Here is a 16,844-nt window from a genome sequence, read left to right as displayed (position 1 = left end):
TCCTGATTAGGAGCCTATTTGCAAGTAGAAGAAATAAGGAAGAGACTGGCAGTGCCCATAACTGCAGTCTTGCCATTCCCAGATAGGACTGTCCTAGGAATTAACTGGATGTCAAGCTTGTCCATGACCATCATTACTGAAGATTCACTGTTCACAGTGTGCTTAGCAGAGTAAAAAGTGACATCAAAAGGAAGTCGAATAAACACATCCTTTCTCTAGAAGCTTTGTCTCTACACTTAATATTATTTCATGAAGGTACAACAAATTTCATATAAAATCCCACTATAATAAATTTAAAGGGCCCTTCCAAATTCTTCAGATGAAAAGGACAAAGCAAGATTATACTTTTTGTTTTGTAACTTTTTGAAACAAAACAATTTGATTTGAATGATACATTTACTATCTTTAAATGCATGCTTAGCTTTGTACCTATGAAAATACCCAAAATACCCACAATTTTATTTTCGGCAGTGCTGTTTAGACTTTAACAGTAAATTAAGAAAGGCTTTTTTTTCTCTCTCTTTTGAAACACTTTCTTGTCACCCAGCCTAGAGTGCAATGGCAATCTTGACTTACTGTAATCTCCGCCTCCTGGGTTTAAGTGATTCTCCTGTCTCAGCCTCCCAAGCAGCTGGGATTATAGGCACCCACCACCACATCCAGCTAATTTTCATATTTTTAGTTGAGACAGGGCTTCACCATGCTGGCCAGGCTGGTCTGGAAATCCTGACCTCAGGCAGTCCGCCAGCCTCAGCCTTTCAAAGTGCTGGGATTACAGGTATGAGCCACCATGTCCAACTCAGAAAGGCATTTCTTAACACTTGCCTAGCTGTGTCAAAATTACCCTGGGAGCTGGACATGGTGACTCATGCCTGTAATCTCAGCACTTTGGGAGGCCAAGGTGGAAGGACTGTTTGTGCCCAGGAGTTTGAGAGCAGCCTGGGCAAAAAGGTGGGACCCTGCCTCTACAAAAAAATTTAAAAATTAGATGGGCATGGTGGGGCATGCCAGTGGTCACAGCTACTCGGGAGGCTGAGGTGGGAGGATTGTTTGGGCCCAGGAGGTTGAGGCTACAGTGAGCCAAAGACTGCACCACTACCTTTCAGGCTGGGCGACAGAGTGAGACCCTATCTCAAAAGAAAAAAAAAAACGGCTGGACACGGTGGCTCATATCTGTAATCCCAGCACTTTGGAAGGCCAAGGCAGGTGCACCACTTGAGGTCAGGAGTTGGAAACCAGCCTGTCCAACATGGTGAAACCCTGTCTCTACTAAAAATACAAAATTACCCAAGCATGGTGGTGCAAGCCTGTAATCCCAGTTACTTGGGAGGCTGAGGCAGGAGAACTGCTTGAACCTGGGAGGCGGAGGTTGTAGTGAGCCAAGATCGTACCACTGCACTCCAGCCTGGGCAACAAGAGCAAAACTCCATCTCAAAAAAAAAAAAAAAAAAAAAAGAAAGAAAGAAAGAAAGAAAAAAATCTACCCTGGGGTATTTATTTTAAAATAGAGAACTGGCCCCTATTCTAGACTTTTGAGTCAGAATCTCTGGGGTGATCTGACATGTAGACAGGTTTATAAAATCCTGAGCCGAAACCCTAAATTTCCATTCAGTAACAACAAAATCTTTAAAGTATTTGTCCTTAACATACAGAAGTACTATTCTATTATTTGTAGGATATGTATCCTAAGTAGTGATTTTTTTTCAGAAGTGGTAATAAATTCATGCTGACTCAATGACAAATTTCCTACCAAATCTTTTCTAAAACTGGTTGAATGGCCGAGCACGGTGGCTCATGCCTATAATCCCAGCATCTCAGGAAGCCAAGGCTGGTGGATCACTTTAGCTCAGGAGTTTGAGACCAGCCTGGGCAACACAGTGAATCCCTGTCTCTACTAAAAATACAAAAAATTAGCCAAGTGTGGTGATGCGTGCCTGTAGTCCCAGCTACTCGGGAGGCTGAGGCAGGAGAATCACCTGAACCCAGGAGGCGGAGGCTGCTGTGACTCAAGATCATGCCACCGCACTCCAGCCTGGGTGACAGAACAAGACTGTCTCAAAAAAAAAAAAAACCAAAATGACAACATAAAACTGGTTGAACATTTTTAAGCACAGAAGCGAGGTTAATTATGACCATGAAAACATAATAAAGCTAATTAACTCAAGATAATGACAAAGTCTGTTTTATTTACTTCCACTGATAAGCATACACAAGTAAAAAGTAGAAATAAAATATTTACAGTGCCTATGCGCATAAAAACAATCGTTTGCCCACTACATATAATCTCAGCAAAAATTGCCAATAAAGAAATTTGTGGGCCAGGAGCAGTGGCTCATGCCTGTAATCCCAGACTTTGGGAGGCTGGGGTGGGTTGATGATCACCTGAGGTTAGGAGTTCGAGACCAGCCTGACCAACACAGTGAAACCCCATCTCTACTAAAAATGCAAAAATTAGCCAGGCATGGTGGCACATGCCTGTAATCCCAGCTACTTGGAAGGCTGAGGCAGAACAATCACTTGAACCTAGGAGGTGGAGGTTGCAGTGAGTTGAGATTGTGGCACTGCTCTCCAGGCTGGGTGACAGAGCAAGACTCTGTCTCAAAACAAACAAACAAACAACAATCAATTCTGTAATTGCGAAGAAGAAAAAAAAATCATAGTTATGATAGCTTCACTCTGTTAATAACTGATAGTTAATTTAGGTATTCTTCACATGGCCAGAATTTACTGAAGTAAAGCCAGTGAGCCACTTTAGATGCAGATTACTAAATCTTCCTGCTACTGCTTAATTTCTCCCCAAATCCCTTCTATGCTGGTGCCAAATGAATGTTCAATGTTGTAGAAAATGAACTGCATCACCTTCTCATTCTATGTCTTTCCAAGGAATGAGTACCAGTATAAAAGTAGATTTGTAAGATATATACAGCACAGAGATCTTTCAGGGCAACTAATATAGTCTCACCAAAATTGAAACCTAGAAATTCAGAGCAAGTACTAGTAGCAGCAAATTTTCTTACACATGTCCATATGTTCTATTATTTTCCCCCAAATGGCCTCTAATGGTCCCCATCGAATACCAGAGGAGAAAGTTATTTCCAAACTGACATTTCCATATTCTGGTAAAAAACGACATTCACACCAGGCAAAATGCAAATAAGAAAGGGCACTGCACCTGGCAGTCATACAAATGTTTATTTTGTGTCTCCTTGACTCCTTGCTGACACAAATGCCTTGTCTGTTCATACTCAGATATGTGTGATTTCAGTGACTTTAGTCTCCTGTAGAACATTTGCCATTGTATTTGGTTTTTACAAAGTAAATAAAATGTTGTGAGATCAAACATTTCCCTTAAATTGCAGGTACTTTGCACTTTTCCCCTGCTTTCCAAACTTTCTATTTAAACAGCTAAATATACTTGTATAATTAGAAAATAAAATTCTGTACTAACAAAGAATAAAATAAGCTCCTGTAGATGCTGTTACTCATTTTACAATGAATGCCAAAATAACTTTCTCCTCAAGCAACTTAAATGAAATAACTAAATGGAAAAAGAACTACTACTCTAAGTGAAACCTAGAGCTCTTGAGATCATTCTACACTGTAATTTCCAAAATTTTTTAATTTTTATTTTTTTGAAGGTGGGGTCTCACTGTCTTGTCCAGGCTGGTCTTGAACACCTGGCCTCAAGCAATCCTCCCACCTCAACCTCCCAAAGTGCTGGGATTACAGGCACAAGCCACCATGCCCAGCCAATATCTTCATTCAGAAGAAAACAGTTATGGGGTCATTAGAAATGTTCATAGTCAATGGATACATATATTCCCGGGGTTACTTTTAAAAATTCTTTTGGTGGGGCCTGGTGGCTCAGTCCTGTAATCCTAGCACTTTGGGAAGCCGAGGTGGGAGGACTGCTTGAACACAGGAGTTAAAGACCAGCCCAGGCAACATGGCAACACCTTCTTTCTACAAAAAATACAAAAATTAGCCAGGTGTGGCAGCACATGTCCATAGTCCCAGCTGTTAGGGAGGGTGAGGTGGGAAGACTGCTTGAGCCCAGGAAGCCGAGGCTGCAGTGTGCCATGATTGTGCCACTATGCTCCAGCTTAGGTGATACAGCAAGACACTGTCTTAAATAAAAAATTCTTTCTACAACTAAACTCCTCACTAACTTCCTCAAACATTTAAATCCCATAACTATCATCTCAAAAGCGCTACAACATAAAAATTCCATAACTAATTTTAAGAGTGACTGAATGGGGAAAGTGAAAGATGATGGTTAAAAAACTGAAATGTGAGATTCAGTTTCACAATGATAATGCATATGATTCTAAGCTATGCTCTAAGATTTATTCATAATCAATGAAAAACTTCTTTCATTCATAAACATTAATTCTCCTTTGCATTTACTTTTATGGAGCTTGAAAATCTTCCATTTTTCTTACTGCAAAGCTTATTTTACAATTAATTTTATTTATATCATTCTTTCTGAATTACAAAAAACCATGTTTTTACATTTTTTAGTCTGAAAAAACAAGTATATATAATTATAGCTTTTTTTTGTTTTTTTAACTTCTTTTTTTATGCATTTTTTTTAAAAATTACATATTTGATTGAATGGTTAACACATGTATTTAATTCAAGTCTCTAAAATTACTAAACATATAAACACACACAAACTAGAATATATAATTTTTTTGCTTCAAAATAGCTTCTAATACTCCAAAATTGGCTTCTGAACTTCAAAACTCCAAAGCAATAATATAAAAACACTAAAAAAAATAACTGAATGATACTCATGTCTACCTACTTAATAAGGGCTGCATTAAGGCTATCACATCTGTGTCTTCTCTATTCTTTTCATTGGTGCTACCGAGAAAAATAAAGGCTAAAAGAAAAGAAATAAGAACATGAAAACCAGTCACCATGAGAAGTACAGTGTGCATATCATCTTCCTTCTGTTTGAGCTACCCTGCCTAAAAAAATTAAGAGGGCTGACTCTCCCAGTAGCAAAAATAGCTATGGAAAAACTGAGGCAATAGGGTAAAAACTGAGGCGAGTGAACAGAGACCGCAAAGGGAAATTAAACTGTACTGAAAGTCAAGTGGGCAGAAGCATAAAGACACATTCTTCTCCCAAGTGATCAGTTACCACCAAAATGCCCTTTCAAAGGCAGTGTCTCAAATACGCAATTTAATAAAAAACTGCTGTAAACCTAAGTGCAAAATCAAAGAATATTAAGTTCTCCAAAGAACCTACAGGTGGACTAAAGCAAAGTGATAAAAAGAATACTTTCGTCTCAAGAAAACTGGAAATTCCCTAATTAAGGGAGTATACTGAGTTTATAGATATATAGATTACATAGATAAATGGTATAAGCAATACAATTAGCTATTAAAATCAGAACAGTAAGGAAATTTAAAATGAGGTAAGATGAAACCCTACCTTACCACTAACTGTAATCTATTTTGGACTCAAAGCCACTATCTCCGGGGAAGTCATGTTCGGTTCTAGCTGTTCTGCAATCCATTCAGACCACTCACACTGCTTTCTCCCTCTCCTTGTCTCCTGGTCTTCTCTTCCTATTGCTCACGTCCAACTCTTAGGGAAGAACATTTTTATTTTCAGACTACCAGGCAGTTGACAATGTCTGAGTTTCAGAAGATATACTTAGGGATCTCTACTTCACACGGACATATAGGTGGTTAGACCCCTGTTCTGTGCTGACTACTACTAAAGCTTATATTTGATGAGGCCAACATCATCATGAATTTTTAGTACCTTCACCTTATATAGTGTTGAAATCTCTAAATGTTTATCATGAAGGGAACAAAAGAAAACAAAAAACCACGGTCTAGCCCATTCCTAATGAATTCAACACTGTACTTACTTTGGGATAATCCAATTCAAAGAATGTTTCCAGGTTGTTGATTAAGTTAGGATCCACCCCTTTCAGTGGTTTCAGAAGAGAGACGCCTGGGAGCTTGCTATAAGGCTGTTTGTCAGCTGCCTTCTTGTTGAGGTGTAATCGGCTAAAAAGCAAATGATAAATAAATTATTTCTATAGAATACATTAGTATCAAATGTATCCAATCAAAGCACTTACAAACTATCAATAAATCACTAAATCCTAATTTAAGATTTTTGAAAGTTGCCATCTTTCTACAAGAAGATCTGAACATGAAGGGAAGTAGAACCAGGTAAGCATGGCTTTGAAGGTGGTCCAACACAAATTTGTAAACTTTCTTAAAACATTATGAGATGTTTTTGCAATTCTTTTTGTTAGTGTCATCAGCTATTGTTAGTGTCAGTGTATTTTGTGTGACCCAAGACAATTATTCTTTTTTCCAATGTGGCCCAGGGAAGCCAAAAGATTGAATACCCCCGATGTACTTACTCTCTGACTATTGCTGTGTTCACGGAACTATGCCAGCCAGGCGTAGTGCAGGCATTCAATAAAATACATGGTGAAGAAATGAATGGCGGTGTTAGCCCGAAGATTAATTGCTCTTCATCTTAAATTGCCACTGAAGTGGCCACAGAACTACAAAAGCAGGTAAAATTTAACCCCGTCTGCAGCAGAAAATTATGGAAAAATAACCAGAACTTTCTGAGAAATTTCTTTGCAGTGAGATAATACACAATGCAAAGAAGTGTCAAGCAGACTGCATGGCAAGCAAGTAATGTTATAACGGGGACCCCCAATATTAAGAAGGTCAGAATGGTGGGGGTAGAACAAAAGGAAGCTGAAAGTAAGGAAAACACTCAATGATGAGAAAAATGTCTATTAATGACACTGGAAGATATACCAGTGCCACCAGTTAACACATAAGTGGCCAAATGGCCAGTGTTCTCACTGCTGGTCCATTGCAAGGATGCTGTAGCACAGCAGGGCTCCTAATGAAAGAAGCAACGCCAGCCAGGCACGGTGGCTCACACCTGTAATACCAGCACTCTGGGGGGCCAAGGCAGGTAGATCACTTGAGGTCAGGAGTTCGAGATCAGCCTGGTCAACATGATGAAACCCTGTCTCTACCAAAAAAAAAAAAAAAATTAGCCAGGTGTGGTGGCGGCTGCCTGTAATCCCAGCTACTTGGGACGCTGAGGCAGAAGAATCGCTTGAACCCAGCAGGTGGAAGTTTGCAGTGAGCCAAGATAGTGCTGCTGCACTCCAACCTGGGTGACAGTGAGACTCCATCTCAAAAAAAAAAAAGAAGCAATGATGGAGAAGAGAGAACGTGCCCCAGTTAACATCCGGCTATCACAACAAGAGGCCACTCAGTACAGTGGTGAAGTTTCTCAAGGAAGCCACTGAAGGCTTCCTCCTACTTCTCGTAAGTACATGGCAAGTACTTCTCGTAAGCAAGTCTCCAAACATTTCACAGTAATTAGACACTAGAACAATCATGGGTCCATCTGCAAGATATTCTAAGACACATGTTCTTCCACATTTTAACATCTCTGACATCGATGGTACCTTACAATTGCTGCCAGCCAGAGGGCAGCTCTGACTTACTGTGAAAATCAACTATTGAGAACTTCTAGATGATCCAAAAATACTTGCATCAATGCATCTTGATTTCATAAAATCCATTATTAAACTAGGAATGACTTTTGGAAGGACACCAGTGCCACAACCCAGATCACTTAGCCACAGGCTTGGTTTCTAACTAAGGCGGGTGTGTGCTGCAGCGAACATCTAATGTTTTAGATAAAGCTATACAAACAGTTTTACACGCATACAAGCAACACACACACACACACACACACCAGGTTTACAATGGAAAAACTTTAAAATCAACAAGAAATTTAAAGAACAGGGTGACATCAACTTCTGATACACCAAGTACCAGAAAATACTGGAGCATTATATTGCAGCGTTACTTAAAGTGAGGTCTGGTCCAGCCGTTGCTTTTTACGGGTTTGCAAATGAGAAACAATTAAGTGAAACCTTTTAGAAACTTGTATAGCAATTTAACATTGCCATGACATCAAGCATGTGATTGGCAATTTATTTTTAGCATAGTTTACCAAAATATCAGCTCATGGCAGATTGGATTTTTTTTTTTTTAGACAGAGTTTTGCTCCGCCACCCAAGCTGGAGTGCAGTGGCGTGATCTCAGCCACTGTAACCTTCGTCTCCCAGGCTGAAGTGATTCTCCTGCCTCAGCCTCTCGAGTAGCTGGGATTATAGGCGTGCACCACCATGCCCAGCTAACTTTTTGTATTTTTAGTAGAGACAGGGTTTCACCTCGTTGGCCAGGCTGGTCTCAAACTCCTGATCTTAAGTGATCGGCCCCACCTTGTCCTCCCAAAGTGCTAGGATTACAGGCGTGAGCCAATGCACCTGACCTGATTGGAAAATTTTACAGAACAACTGCTTTGCCACAGATAGTCTGAAAAATATTGATCTACAGAGTTCATCTAGAGGACTAGACACAGGCAAAACCATGATCTAAAATGCATATAAACCACAGAAGCAATCACTATTTTATTTCCAACAAAATACCAGACTAGATGCCTGAAACCCACCCAGTAAAGAACATCTAGACTGTTGGGGAGAAAAGTTTATATTACACAATCGGTTGACTGAACCAGATATATATATACATATATATATATATATATATATATGAGACAGGGTCTTGCTCTGTTGCTCAGGCTGGAGTGCAGTGGCATGATTATCTGCATCTCCCGAGCTCAAGCAATCTTGCTACCTCAGCCTCCCCAGTAGCTGGGACGACAGGTACACGCCACCACACCAGGCTAATTTTTTATTCTGTTATGGAGATGGTGTCTCACTATATTGCCCAGGCTGGTCTTGAACTCCTGGGCTCAAGGAATCCTCCTGCCTTGGCTTCCCAAAGTGCTGGGATTACAGATATGAGCCACCACATCCAGCCCCTGAACTGGTAATATATTCACATGGTTCAAATCACTAAAAATATTAAGAGGGTCTTGGAAAAGAAATCTGTCAACACTGCCCCCACATCTTCCTGTTTCCATTACTGCGTCCCCAGCAGTATTAGTTTATTGTCCTTCCAGAGGTTTTAAAAATGCATGTACAAGTCAAAATATAAATATATATACGTATTTACGGTATGTATTATATATGTACATATTAATAGATACTTTTCTCTCTTCCTTAATACAAGTGTAGTAAAAGCATGTTTTTAAATACATAATTTAATCATTAGGAAAATAAAGAAGAGTCTCTAAGGTCAGAAATGAGAAAAAAATCTCTCAGTGAGTGCTGGAGTCCATGCTTGCCTCCCGACCATCTATCGGTCCCTGGTGACCTGGAGATGGAGAGAAGCCTGAGATAAGAATGACAGGACAACTGTTCTGAGCTTTGTATAAATCTGGACTCCCAAAAGGCAAGCAGAAAAATCCTGGTCCACAGAGGGAAGATGCGGATGCTATTTAATGTTGGATTCAATCCTCAGTGAAACAGAATAAAAGAAAAAAGTCAGGCCGGGCACAGTGGCTCATGCCTGCAATCCCAGCGCTTTCAAAGGCAGATCACTTGCGGTCAGGAGTTTGAGACCAGCCTGGTCAACATGGTGAAACTCCTAAAAATTACAAAATGTGAGTAGGCACAGTGGTATGCATCAGTGGTCCCAGCTACTCGGGAGGCTAAGGCCCGAGAATTGCTTGAACCTGGGAGGCAGAGTCTGCAGTGAGCTGAGATCGCACCACCGCACTTCAGCATGGGCGATAAGAGCGAGACTCGGTTTCAAACAAAAACAAAACCAAAAAAAGTAAAAAGTCCTCTTGGAGAACACCTCACATATGGGTGTGGGCCGAGAATGCAACCTCCCTGTGTACCTGAGCAAAACCCAAGAGAAGAGAAGGAAATGAGGAGAATCATCATGTTTGACCACAAATAATATGAAAAGAACCACACAAGTTCTAGCAATGACAGTTATGATCACTGACATCAGAAACTCAAAAGATAAGTAACACAGAATCTTGCATACTCACAGTTTATGAAAGAACTGGACTCTAGATTAGAAGAAACTACCCAGAATGCAGCCCAGAGAGAAGGACAGGCAAAGACACAGAAATCACGAAAAAGTTTGAGATTCTGGGATGACAGATTAAGAAGCTCTAAAATGCCAGTGATTTTTATCTGTCGGTCCCCCTGTGTGATCTTTAAGTGCCATTAACTGTAGCAAAACATGCAGGTGAAATGCTGACCAAAGAACAGAGAAGTCTGGCCCACTAATAATCTCAGTGCCTGTGGCAAGGCTCTAGATTCAACACAGCAGCAACAAAGATCATCTAAAGTACTGAATAGTCTAGAGGCGATTACATTTGGGTAAAGTTTAGAGTAGATCCCATTTTTCCGTTCTCCCAGGATGTTTTACTTTGATTACTCTTAGATACACCTCCTTTCCTTTGAAGAACTTTTTGTATTGAGAATGGGGTATTTTATCATAGACTCATTCTGACTCTCCCAACAGCCACAAAGCCCTCTTTAGGTTTATGGATGAAGAGAACTGTCAAGTACTGTATCTGTAATTTCTACTCAAAATAAGCCAGACTATATCACAGGACCTTTAAAAAAAAATTGTGCCTCCCCTCTGTCCTTGTCTCTAATATTTTGTTTTCAAAACCCAACAGGCAGTGCGTAATATACCCCAGGGATCAAGATCCTACCTTGCAGAATACCATTTTGACTTATGTATTGCAACCAACAAAGCCACCTGGTATAAATTATTTGAAATGTTTGCCAAAACAATAAAAGAATATCCATTAGGTCACCAAATAAACAAAACACCTCTAGCACTTGGCTCAGCACACAGTGGTCCTCCATGACTACTTTGCAGTCACTTACTGAACAACATATTTAGAGCCCCAAATGTACACTGGTCATTATGATATGCACTGGAGAAGCAACAAGCAACAGGTGAATTCCCTACTGTCAAGGGGCTGTGGCTTAATGGGGAAGTTCGGTTGCACATGCCCAGAAGCTCTTCTTCTTACAAAACTCTTACAGACGTCAACAAAGCTTTGCTCTGGAGCATCATTCCACAGACAGAAACAACGCCTCTGCCCACGACCATTGTGTTGGAAACCAATCTACAGATTTCTACACAGAAATCATGAAAGAGTTTGAGATGTGGATGACAGAATAAAAAGCTCTAAAATCCCAGCGATTTTCTCAAAAAAAAAAAAATTTTAAATCCCAGTGATTTTTTTCAAAAAAATTTTTTTTAATCTCAGTAATTTTTTTCAAAAATTTTTAAATCCCAATGATTTTTTTTCAAAATAAAGGAAAGGGGAAGGAAGAGGAAGGAAGGAAGGAAGGGAGGAAGGGAGGGAGGGGAAGGAAGAGGAAGGGAAAAAGGGAGAGAGAGGAAGGAAGGAAGGAAGGAAGGAAGGAAGGAAGGAAGGAAGGAAGGAAGGAAGGAAGGAAGGAAGGAAGGAGAAGGAAGAGAAAGGAAGGGAGGGAGGAAGGGAGGGGAAGGAAGAGGAAGGGAAAAAGGGAGGGGAAGGAAGGAAGGAAGGAAGGAAGGAAGGAAGGAAGGAAGGAAGGAAGGAAGGAAGGAAGGACGAACAAGCATTGTGATCAATTGCCTAATGTCTCAAAAGTGGCCTCAATGATGGAGTCCTTAAAGTGGGCCAGTATTATAAGTGGCTCGGACAGAGTCCTACAGGTTTTACTGGTTTCCAACCAGTTTTACTTTTAGTGTCTCAGATCAGGGTTTCTGCATTTCCTAGACAATATGAACTTCAGCCTATGATTCCTACATGTTGCACAGGCTTTCTCATGGGTGTCCATTTCCACCCTCAGCCTAGGGCAGATGACTTGCTTTCCAGGTTCTATACTGGGAATCCAGTTCTTATCTTCCTGTAATGCATCTGGCTTGCAGCCTTGACCTTTTTGTTGGAGAAGTGGTGGTGGTGGGGTACTTTTTATTGATGCACAATGTACATATTATAAAATCATGCATACACCTTAAAGAATTTTCTCAAAGTGAAACTCTCATGTAACCAGTACCCAGATCAAAAAACAGTATTAGCGGAACCTCAGAAGTCCCCTCGTGTCTCCTTCCACGTACTGCCCTCCTCTCAAGGGTACTCACCATCCTGACTTCTAACAATGCAGATCGGTTTTGCTGGCTTTAAATTTTTACATAAATGGAATCCCATAGGATGTATCTTTCATGTTTGACTTCTTTGGGTTGCGTCATGTTTGTGAGATTCATCCATGCTGTTACATTTAGTTATCATTTATTCACTCATGTTACAGGATAGTATTCCTTTTGCTAATACACCACACTTTAGTTTCTGTTGATGGCTGTTTTGGTTGCTTACAGTTTGGGATTATTGCAATTAGTGTGCCGCACTGTCTCTGTCCTCACACTAGTACTAAAAACCCTACTCTTCCCACCACTGGCTACTTGGGAGGCTGAGGCAGGAGAATCACTTGAACTCTGGAGGTGGAGGCAGCAATGAGCTGAGACTGTGCCACTACCCTCCAGCCTGGGCAATAGAAAGAGACAGGAAAGAAGGGAGGGAGGGAGGGAAGAAAACAGGGAGGGGAAGGAGGGAGGGGGGAGGGAGGAAGAGAGGGAGCAGAGGGAGAGAAGGGGGAGGGAGGGGAGGAAGGGAGGGAGGGAGGGGAGAAAGGAAGGGAGGGAGGGGAAGAAGGGAAGGGAGGGAGGGAAGGAGGGAGGGAGGGAAATCGAATTGAAGAGCTGGAGTCAAGATTTCAGAAAAACAAAAAAAATCCATCACCCAACACAGTGAAATTCAAAATATCTGGCATCTATTAAAAAATTGCCAGGCATGTAAAGAATCAGGAAAATATGGCCAATAATGAGAAGAAATATCAATAAATAAAATCCCCACTGGGATTCAAATTGGCAGACAAGACCAATCCACTGCTTTACATTCCCTGTTGGTTTCTGGAATGTAGAGATTTCCCTTTCATATTTTCAGGCTCTGGGTGTATAAGTGTCTAATCATGACAGCATTTCCATGTGTTAACAGGAGAGGTGGTTCTCATGTGCACTGGCCACCTCTCATTCAGAAGTAAAGTCTGTACAAGAATCTGCAAAGGCAGGGTGATACAGACTATCAACAAAGTATGTTTAGAACACTTTGGGAGGAGACAGATGGAAGCATCTAACTATTCCTAGGAGGCAGCCTTTCCAGACTTTCATACTCCAGGTGCGGTCCATGGACCAGCAGCACTGGCATCACCTGGGAGCTTTTCAGAACTTCAGAATTTGAGGCCTCGCCCCCCAGAAGTACCGAAACTGAATCTTTAGTTTAACAAGATATCTAGGTGATTCACAGGCACACTCAAGCTTGAGCAGCACTGCTTTAAGACTCATCTCTGCTATAAATTCTTCGTGACTTCACAGACAAGGCTGAAAAGGCCTGGAGCTCATCCCTTAGACAAGAAATAACCATGAAAGGCTAAAAGGAAGCAACCAGGATCATTTTCGTATTTATAGAAGTTAAGAGAATAAAGTACAGGCAGAGGATATGGAAGGCAAGGGAAAAATATTATAAAGGTCCAAAAGAAAGAGAGGCACACAAACCAGAAAGGCATCAGAAACGAGTGAAAGGCCAGACGTGGTGGCTCAAGCCTGTAATCCCAGCCACTTTGGGAGGCCGAGGTGGGTGGATCATGTGAGGTCAGGAGTTCAAGACAAGCCTGGCCAACATGGTGAAACCCGTCTCTACTAAAAACACAAAAATTAGCCAGGCAAGGTGGTGCACACCTGTAATCCCAGCTACTCAGGTGGCTGAGGCAGGAGAATCACTTGAACCTGGGAGGCAGAGGTTGCAGTGAGCCAGTATCGTGCCACTGCATTCCAGCCTCGGCTAGAGAGTGAGACTGTCTCAAAAAAACAAAAACAAGGAGCTAAAGTCTATCAAGAATGCGGTAGGATGGAGGAGCTTTAGAGAGGTTTTGTAAGTGATGGGTGTCAGAGCTCAATACAGAAAAAAAAAAAAAAAAAGCATTGCCAGGCAGCACCACGTGCAGGCTTAGCTGAGCCCTGAGACTCCCAATGTGTAGTAAGTAGTATTAGTCCACATGGCTGTGTGATCACCCTCTGCAGGATTTTCAAAGTTGAGCAGCTATAATTATTGGATGGATTCAGGATAACAGGGCAGACAGATATGAGGTGAGGCAAGAGGCAAGATAATGAAGTGATGAACTGTGGGCTCCGGGCTATGTGGAGAAGTAAATGAAGCCAAGAGGTGGCAGATGCTGGACACAACTGTGGACAGACAGCCTGGGGCAGTCGTTCTCAGCCTCGGCTGCACATCCATGTCACCTGGGGAGTTTTAAAAACACTAATGCCTGAACCAATTTAACCGTGTCTGTAGGGGTGAGATCCAGGCAGCAGCTGTTTCTTTTTTTTAAGCCCTCGATGTGACTCCATAGTGCAAAGTTGACAACCACAGGTCTAGAAAGACTAGATGACTGAAAAATGGAAAAGGCCTATAATCCCAGCACTTGTGAAGGCCAAGGCAGGCGGATTGCTTGAGCTCAGGAGTTCGAAACCAGGCTGACCAACAGGGCAAAACACCATCTCTTCAAAAAATACAAAAATTAGCCAGGCGTGATGGTCCATGCCTGTAGTCCAGCTACCCAGGAGGCTGAGGTAGGAGGATTGCTTGAGCCTGGGAGGTTAAGGCTGTAGTGAGCCATGATAGCACTAATGCACTCCAGCCTGGGTGACAGAGCGAGACCCTATCTCAAAAAAAAAAAGAAAAAGAAAAAAAGCCAAAGTGGAAACTTTGAGAAAGATCAGCTGTTATGAGATGACTCAAAATGTGGCGCCTGTGAAGGAGGAGTACAAGTGGTGCAAGAACGTGAAAGAGTAGACGAGAATGGATAGGCGCTCTCTCCACAGTGACCTAAATGTTGCCAATTATCAGAAACTAAGATTCAAAGCAACTGGAGAAATTCCTGTACAGATACCCTACCTCTATGGATTACTTCCAGGGTCATTTTAGGTTACCTCTGGCAGTATATATATACTGGCAGTATATAATATATAGAACCTGGGCTGCAGGCAGATTGCCTGGATTTCTATTCCAGCTTGCTGGCTGTGTGTCTGTGGACAAGTTACTTCTTTATCTTAACTTTTTTTTAAAGTGTGGATAATAGTACCTATCTCATTGGTAGTTGTGAGGAATATATGAGATCAAGCTACAAGGTAAATGTGCAATGATAGCTATTATTATCCAGTTAAAAGAAAAAAAACCTGCTAATTTCAAGGACAATTTCCATCAAATGGAACTTCTCTGAATTACTGTAATTCTCTTAAGAGATTTAGAGATATCAAATATTGATGAGATTCATGTACCAAAGAGGAAGGGCTGGAAAATCTTGAAAGACTCTTTCCTATATATTTCTATTAGGTCATTACGGTGGGCTTTAAAAAATAAACAAATAAATAAAACCAACTCTTGTGTATCAAGAAAAATTAAAGAGGAGAAATGGAATGAACACATCTAATGCACAGTTTAAATTACGTCCAATATTTAGGTTAACATTATATTGAAAATTACATGTATTTAGGAACAAATTTAATGTTCTATAGACATCATCCAAAAGTGTAAAGCAATGCTAAGTATGACAGTAAAGAACATTAAATATTATTAATTATTACCCATTAAAAATGATTATTACTGTTTGTTTGGGCTTTTGTTTTTTGTTTTGTTTTATTTTGTTTTAGCTGAGTTCTCCTTTTAAACTATTAGCTGAGTTCTTGGTTGGGCAAAGATGCTGCATAGTCCTGGCTTCTCTTGTTTTTGGAGATGAAGTCTGCAGTGATGCGATCTCAGCTCACTGCAACCTCTGTCTCCCAGGTTCAAGTGATTCTCGTGCCTCGGCCTCCCAAGTAGCTGGGGTTACAGGTGTGTGCCACCATGCCCAACTAACTTTTTTATTTTCAATAGAAACAGGGTTTCACCATGTTGGTCAGACTGGTATCAAACTCCTGACCTCAAGTGACCTGCCCCCCTTGGCCTCCCAAAGTGCTGGGATTACAGGCGTGAGCCATAGCACCCAGCCATAATTTTTCAACATATGCATCACTTTCCTGAGGAATTATTTCTAAAGTCAATTTAAAATCAAGAGATAGAATCACTCTATATACTTTTAAAAAAATGAATGTAATTAAGGCAGCACCACTATCAAGGCCAGGGAGCGGAGGTGGTCAAAGCAGGTTGCTGCAGGGCCATACGTGCTAGCAGCTGGGACAAAGAACACAGGTACTATCTGGGGTGTTTTCTCAGAGTAACTTAGACCTGCCTAAAGTCCAAAAGGTTGTGAGAGATGAATCATGGGCAAAAGAGAGGCCTTCAGGGTCCTGCTTTCCATTGTGAGTTAGAAGGACATCTATTTGGGGAACACTTCAAAGAACTCCAAGGAACAGGAAGAAATATTCAGGGATTCTGCTGGCCTTTACAGCTGCTTTAGCCTTATGAATCTTTTTTTTTTTTTGGAGACAGTCTCGCTCTGTTGCCCAGACTGGAGTGCAGTGGCGCAATCTTGCCTCACTACAGTCTCTGCCTCGAGGGTTCAAGTGATTCTCATGAGTAGGTCTCCAGAGTAGCTGGGATTACAGGCACGTGCCACCACGCCTGGCTAATTTTTGACATTTTTTGTACAGATGGGATTTCGCCATGTTTGCCAGGCTGGTCTCAAACTCCCAACCTCAGGCGATCGTCCCGCCTTGGCCTCTCAAAGTGCTGGAATTATAGGCACGTGCTACCATGCCTGGCTAATTTTTGATATTTTTAATAAAGATACAGTTTCACCATGTTGGCCAGGCTGGTCTTGAACTCCTCACCTCAGGTGACCCTTT

At 41.3% G+C, this 16,844-nt stretch overlaps 1 protein-coding gene across 1 annotated transcript in view; it reads right to left on the bottom strand.

Moving 5' to 3' along the window:
- UGCG (UDP-glucose ceramide glucosyltransferase) overlaps nt 1–16,844 on the bottom strand; it is a 44,091-nt gene that overhangs the window by 16,828 nt on the left and 10,419 nt on the right. Inside the window, exon 2 of the mRNA XM_002743199.7 lies at nt 5,888–6,029. Within this exon, the coding sequence (XP_002743245.1) occupies nt 5,888–6,029 (142 nt within the window). The remainder of the gene's footprint in view (nt 1–5,887; nt 6,030–16,844) is intronic.

Source organism: Callithrix jacchus, chromosome 1 (assembly GCF_049354715.1).
Source record: "Callithrix jacchus isolate 240 chromosome 1, calJac240_pri, whole genome shotgun sequence".
NCBI classification, from domain to species: Eukaryota; Metazoa; Chordata; class Mammalia; order Primates; family Cebidae; genus Callithrix; species Callithrix jacchus.
Note: the sequence above shows the minus strand (reverse complement) of the source record. Positions and strands in the feature narration are given on the sequence as shown.